This window comes from Eptatretus burgeri, chromosome 4, assembly GCF_056783735.1.
Source record: "Eptatretus burgeri isolate ZD-2024b chromosome 4, Ebu_testis_v1, whole genome shotgun sequence".
NCBI lineage: Eukaryota > Metazoa > Chordata > Myxini > Myxiniformes > Myxinidae > Eptatretus > Eptatretus burgeri.
In genome coordinates, this window is record NC_140964.1 from 87919208 (window position 1) to 87926880 (window position 7673).

The 7673-nt window shown below is 40.7% G+C and overlaps 1 protein-coding gene across 9 annotated transcripts in view; it reads left to right on the forward strand.

Annotated features, from left to right (window-relative positions):
- Positions 1–7336, forward strand: part of LOC147028623 (chloride channel protein 2-like) — a 131883-nt gene extending 124547 nt beyond the window's left edge. For all 9 annotated transcript variants that reach the window (XM_085879230.1, XM_085879231.1, XM_085879235.1 and 6 more), the window contains 3 exons: positions 2134–2238; positions 3263–3349; positions 3539–7336. In XM_085879230.1, coding sequence (XP_085735356.1) covers positions 2134–2238; positions 3263–3349; positions 3539–3718 — 372 coding nt within the window. In that variant the 3' untranslated portion in view covers positions 3719–7336. The remainder of the gene's footprint in view (positions 1–2133; positions 2239–3262; positions 3350–3538) is intronic.
- Positions 7337–7673: the final 337 nt, after the last annotated feature.

The window sequence follows — 7673 nt, forward strand, 5'->3', positions numbered from 1 at the left end:
CCTCCTTTATGAGTCTAGAATGCTGTGTAATTTATTTTTAATCCTCCGTGTGAGGATATGGACGTTCATGGTGGGGAATGGGCTGAGGTTTCCTAGAATGCTCCCCGAGTCAGGACGAGGCTGGGGCGAGTCAGGATACCTATTTTCACACTTCTCTTACGAATTGCCATATGTGCAATTACTGGTGGTTTTATCATCAATACGGACAGAGAATTCATTGTATTTCACGGTGAAAACTTGATCGATTTGAAAAAACCTTTTGTGGAATCGGTCTCTTTCGGCCAAGTGAACACAATGATGTTTCTCTGTGGCTTTAAAGTTAATGGATATGTACATACCCTTTTAAAAAAATTATTTAATCAGAATGCCTCTTCATGCCGGGGTGTACATTGGGGGCGATTATCCTTTCAAATCCTTGGCAATTCTTCATGGGTAATTAACGTGTTCACATGATGCTCACCTGTGATATTCGCAAACAATAATGTGAATCCCAGGTGTTTTCCAGCTGAAGCTCAGATGCGTTAACATCATTATTCCTCGGGATTTTTTTTTTCCATGTCCAATGTTTAAAATGTAACTTGGTTCTTTCTTGGTGTTTAGGAAGCAGACATCTAACTCACCTTGACCCAAAGGGCACATTCATGGGAACCGAAATTGAATGTGCTTGTTGTAAGAAACACAGATGTGACATCAATAGCTTTTAATAAATTGCTGGCAATTCAGTCCATTAATAAAATGTGTGCTACCGAGTGCTGATTACAGGGCAATATTCAGGCAAAAGAGGCTTTTGGTTGGCGGGTTCCATTCTTGAGGCAACACTTCGGCACAGTCACAGTCAAGAAAATAGTGTAGGGTTCACAAGGATTAACTGCACCATTAGTCCATTCGTATGGCCAGCTTGAAGGGGACGTTTGCGAGTGATGATGTCATTGGAAGGCAAAACTGAGAATGGAGTTCAAACAATGTTTTCAGACCATCAGAGCGCTTAAATGCTCAAAGCTTGTGACAATCATTGTATAAAAGTATTCATTTAAATTTTATAGGATATAGATGAATTGGCAGAACATTTGATTTCAGCACAGTGCAATTGTGACCAGTTGTTGATAATAAATGAACAGGAAATAAAGATGATTTTATGTATATATATATATATATATATATATATATATATATATATATATATATATATATATATATATATATATATATATATGTATATATGAAAATTACATGCTTAGGCCAGGAATCAAAGCCAGGTCCTCTGAAAAACCATACCAGTGCTCTGCCATGTGAGCTTTATGGGTGACCCACAGGTTGAATATGCAATTCTCCCACATATGCATGGCACTCTTTCCCTTGCTGCTTCCAGGGCACTCACTGCCAACCATAAGAGCAGCAAGGGCCTGTCCATAAGAGTTTTCCAGAGGACCTGGGTTTGATTCCTGGTCTAGACATGTACTGTAATTTTTCATATATATACATCCAATGGGACTATGCTATGTGCAGAGTATTGGTGCTACCTAAGCAGCCTTCTAGGCTATTGGGCACAATCCTGGACGGGTCACAACTCCAACCCAGGATACTCGAATGGCTCAATCATCCTCGCAAGCTGGTACTCATTTGCCAACCTCAGAAGGATGACGGGCTGAGTCAACCCCACCTGGTATTAATTCAACAGCCGAGCAGGATTTGAATTCAGGACCAAAGGATTCCAAGCCCACCACTCTAACCATTAAGCCAACACCAGGCATAAAAAAAAATTGTATATAAAATATTTATTGATAAAGGGATCTGACCATGTGGCAGATGAATTTCAAGGTCCTGAGTTCAAATCCTGCTTTGCTGTTGAATTAATATCAGGTGGGGTTGACTCAGCCTGTCATCCTTCCAGCAAAATGAGTACCAGCTTGCTGGGATGATTGAGCCATTCGAGTATCCTGTGTCGGAGTGGCGACTTGTCCAGGATTGTGCCCAATAACCGAGGAGACTGCTTTGGCAGCACCGACACTCTGTGCAGAGTTTGGTCCCAATGGATGGATGGATGCATTTCAGGCCGTGGAGCAAAAGAATTGCCAGTCGGTTTGAAGGGAAAGGTGGGAAAATATTTATTCATATGTGCTGTTGGTTGTGCAGGTGCAAGAATGGGAAAAGCAGCAGTTGGAATATGCAACGGAGTTTGATTTGTGCAGGATTGATCCGTCACCATTCCAGCTTGTGGAGAGGACATCCCTACACAAGGTTTCAGCACTTTTGTTGTCTACTGCAGTTTTTATATTGTTGGAGCTATTAATTCACTGTTCTGTTAATTTTATCACATTCTTTGAGGGGGGAAAAGTTCCAAATAGCACTTTTAATGTAAAATTCATAGTCAGAAAATTGTATTTATTTATTTCATAAGTGAAACGGATGTCAGGCCCTCATGTACTATCCACTTGAAATCAACAGTACCAGTTCTGTGTATCCTCCGCAGAGTCCTGCATAAAACATGGAGTTGGGCTGCAATCTACTGCATGGTAGATTGCAGCCTTTGATTTATATATGTTGTTGTGATATTTCCTTCTTAGAAGCCACTGCACACACACCACACATTCACCACATTACAATTATATCACCGCCTATACTTTTCTCATCTTTCTGCAGATGTGACTCTGTTATTGCTTGCATTACAACCAATCAGTGTACAATATAAACACATGACTGTGCATTAATTTTTACGCATCATATGGGATTCTATCACTTGCTATTTGCTTTTTATACCCATTTGTTCTTCTGTAAGCCTGGGGTTTGCTTGGCGGTTAAGGTGGCTGGCTTAAGATCCTTGGGTCCTGAGTTTGAGCCCCTCTCGTGCCGTTACAATAATACCAAGTGGGTTGACTCAGCATGTTATCGTTCTGAGGTTGGCAAAATGAGTACCGGCTTCCTGGGAAGAGTGAGCCACTAAAGGATCCTGCGTCGGAGTAGTGATCTTTCCAGGATTGCGCCCCCTCGCCAAGGAAAAACTGCTTTGGTAGCCCCATGCAACTGAAGACATGAAAGGAGACCTTATTCTTATTTTTATTATTATTTTTCTGTTCCTCTGTTTCCATAATTATTTGCAATACTGTACATACATATTTTATTATTCTTTACAGAGGCTGAGACTCTTGCATGAGCTGAATGAAACGGGATAAGAATCAACATTGTCGTAGAAGGGAACAGGTACTGTAGATGAGGACATATTATCTTGTTAAAACGGTTTGTCTACAATTGCCTGTTGTTACAGACGCACACACTCTTCTCTCTTCTTGGCTTGCACCACGCATATGTCACAAGTATCGGCAAGCTCGTCGGAGTGGTGGCACTCAAGGAGGTAACGCCCTGAACGAAATCGATTTTTTTACGCTTACTTGTTATGTTAAATGATTTGGAAAATTATATACCCAGTCTCTTCATCCAATCATGCTTCATTTATCAACGAAGATCAAAGACTCATCTTATCAATTTGTGCTGTCGGAACATTCTAACCGTGTTGCCGGTGCTGTGTTTGGGGGGGGTCCAGTTGCAGAAAGCCATTGAAGGTTCAATAACAGGAAAAGGGTTAAAGCTGAGACCGCCACTCGCAAGTTTTCGCAAGAGCAGCTCCAGCACAAGCGAAACCGAGATCCTGTGTGAGCATCGGCCCCATTGTGTCATGCAAATGGAAATGCGTGCATCAGATACGGATGAACAATCGCTGTGACTCCATGAGACCACTGTGTTGGATGTTGATTTAATCACTCACCTGGAATATCTGTAGCAACTTAATGAATTTCACATGATCAAGATATTTTCTGCAGAGATACAGAGGAATGTGTCAACAGCCCTGTTTGAATTTCTCTTGTTTTGAGAATCTTTCAGAGGACTTGTTGTGGGGAAATTGACAGCGATGCATAATAATTTTTGAAGAATTCAAATAGTTCCTTTTACTTTTTCATTCTTTCTCTCCTGTAAAAATTGATGGCACTTTTTATTGCCAGGAGCACAACTTGTGTGCTAGGTTCTAAATATGATTTTGAATCTCTGTTTATTTATGCACTTAATTTGTTTTTCCACTCCATCTCTATGGCCTTAACGAAGCTCGTTCTCAACAGCGTGCCTTGGCTCTCCGCAAGGCATTACGTTGCTGAACAGTTTTAACTGTTTATATAACATACTGACGTCCATTAACGTCATGATCTCAGGGTAATGATGAAACTCGTGCCTGGATGTTCTCCGAGGATATGCTGGGCATGGTGGGAGCTGTGGTTGTCCGCTGATGGAGCTATTATTATGGACACTGCTGCCAAGCTTGGGAAGGCTAATACCAGGAGGGTGGCAGACGGTGGGACAAATATAACCTCATGCTAAATGACACACGCACACACACACACACACACACACACACACATCATTACAAAGTTCAATTCCTCGAGGCGTCGCGGGTTGACAAATTAAATACGTTTTTGCATCGACGAACGAATAAATTTTCCTTTCCGCATGCACACGAACAGCACTATAATCCTAGTCTTTCTGCATGGCAGGTCAAAACGCTGACATCCGTTTGTATGTTCTTGGTCACATAAGGAAACGTGAGTTTGATGAAGGATCTCAATTTGGTTTTTTTTTTTCATTTTGTATGGAGCGAGCGTGTGAGGACATTCAGCCACATGTTGTACACATGTATTGGATTCAGAATGGTGATGAAATTTGAGGTAGTTGCACAGGTAGATAACAACTGATTCAGAAAAGTACGGTATATTGTACAAAGCTGTCTCAACACAGCTTTTGATGTTTATCAACAGCATTACTATAGTACACTACAGATAAGTAATAGTTATGTTTGTGGTCGGGACATTCATGTAGAATTAGTGCTTTACCTTTTCATAGACATTCTGTTTCTGCTCCTCTCCAAGTTGTGTTCGTCACCATTGATTAGACCTTGATGGCGAGCATGTGATGAGCACTTCGCCATCAGAGCAGGTTAGCGGATATCTTCATGTGTCGTCAGTGTTGGGAGGGGAGCAAGCGGGACAATAATTTGAGGAAAATGAAGGGAAAGAGGAAATGTAAGAAAGAAGGGGAGGAAAGAGGGGAAGAGATGGATAAGAATTAATGACAGTTGGAAATTGAATGTGGAGGGGAAGGAAGAGGAGGTGGAGGTCATAAGTTCCACGATTATACACGCTCTGCCATAAAAAAAAAAACTGAACCACGTGATTGTTGTGAATGCAAATGATTTGTCTGACATCATGGGACACATAGGAGGTGCAAACTTCTGACAGATAAATGCTGAATAATTACATGTCCATTTCATTGTGACCTAATCACAATGCTGTGTTGTGAATGTTTTCACAGAAAAAATCCAACGTGGAAGTAACAATCCCAATACCGGGTATGTCCGCCTCCAAAAGCAATCACGGCATTGCATTGACTATAAAGCACTTAAATCTGAGCCTGATGAATGGCATTCCATGCTCGAATCAGCTCCTGTTCCAGCTCACCGAGGGTATGTATCAGTCTTGGCGAGGTTCGAACATGATCAATGACATCCCAGAAATGTTCAATTGAATTTAAATCTGGCAAAATAGCACACCAAGGTATCATGACATTAACTTTGGTATTGACGAGTGTTCCTCGTTTGAATGGGCCTGTGAGCAGGAGCATTATCATGCATAAAGATGATTCTTGGACAATCTTGTTGAAGGATAGGCAGCACATGTTGCTGTAAAATCTCATTAATGGATCGACCTTCCATCAGATTGCTGTGAATACAAATCAAGTTGGTGTGAAAGGTTTCAGTAAAACCACCTCACATCATGACACTTCCAAGTCCAAAATTTGCAACTTCCTGCACACACACTGGGGCATATCACTCATTGCATCTTCTGTAGACCTGAGCACAGTCTTTCAAGGACAAACCTGGATTCGTCATTGAACAAACACTTGCCCATTGCCTCCATGTCCATCAGACATGCTGATTTGATTACTACAAGCATGCTCAGATGTATTTCGGTCCAAGTCTTGCACACTGAACAGGACGACAAGCACAGATCCCTACATCATGGAGACACCTCAAGATGGTGTTATTATTTATCCTGAGAGGTCCACGGAGTGCATTTGCAGTACTTTGGGCAGTTTGATTGCACATATGGGTCATGCAAATGTGTTGGACCTGAGCAGGAGTCATAATCTTGTTATGTCCACTTCTTGGCATATCGCTTGTTGATCCAGTGGCTTGATAACGTCTGCTAAGGTCATAAACAGTTCCTCTCCTCATGTTATAGAGCCTTGCAACATGGATAATGGAAGACCCTGCTTGAAAGTGTCCAATAATTCGATTCCTCTAGTTTTCTGACAAACGTGGCATTGTAATGGATCATTAAATAATGTAATTGGTTGGACATTCCGAATGCTGGTCTCTCGTAAAGACCGTTTCAAATTTGCTCAGAATGCCTCGTGTCACCTCTAAAAATCAAAGGATGCATGAGTTGCATATGGTGGACGGTTATTGCCCGAGGCAACTACATTACGTGGAAACTTGCATTCAGGTGTTCTGCACATCCCTCGTGCCAAAAAGGCACTTGGAATGAATGCTGGAACAATCCTTCAATAATTATGTTATCAATTCTACACGTTAGTTTTTTTATGGCAGTGATTGTATGCATATGTTGATGGCCTCGTATTACAAATGACCAATTTGTATTTTTATTTTGTAGAATTCAAAGTGCAAACATTTAAAGAATGCACAAAACTGTGAAACGTTTTTGTTCCACAGCACTCACTGAACATGGTGTACCAGCATGTTGTGTTAATTAACACCTTTTGGTTTCAACCACAATATTGGTTGCAATACTTTGTTCAACAAAACCATCCTTTTAATGATGCTCTTGGTAAATGCTTTATGAACGTCATGAAATGTACAGATAGGGAAATAATCCATTTATCACACACAACAGGGGGTTTTGTGAAAATATATCACAAGTCACATGCAAAAGTTTACAAAGCAAATACACCTTATCTTGAATGTGCTTTTTTTTTAAACCTAAATTTGTGACAGTTCTTGACTGATAGTTTTCCATTCATCATCTTGGTATGTGAGGTTGGTCATTGGGCAATGATTAAAGTGGAAGAAACAACTGCAATCTTTCGGTCAGTGAATATTACAGTCATGGTTTTGGGGAGAAAACGCCTTCAAGTTTGTCACAGACAAATGTTTATTTAATTCTGTTGGTTAATTGTCTTGCGATCATTTTTCCAATGAATAACTGTAACATTTTAATTTTGTCAGTAATTTAAATACTGTATATGTACTGTATATTAAAACCATGACACAATTGTACTGTGTTGTATGTTTCATCCTTTTTGTCAAGTTGATGACGCTTTTTGGTGAAGATAATGGATGCTATAGGTTGTATGCAGACTTCATTCCTTTGGTGGTGACTCGAGAGCAGCAGGGCATGTCATCTTTCAAATTCGGCATGAGAAGCCAGCCGTCCTTTCTGCATTAATGTTGTTGATGTTAAAGATCTGCTTTCTTTTTATAAATGTGAGGGTGTTGTCTGTTGTTAACATGACAACATGATTTGTTGAGTTAGCTGTATTTTGGCACGACATACCCACAGTATATGCAGCCATGAGGTCTGGATAAGGTACTAGCGTGTTGGGCACAACTTACC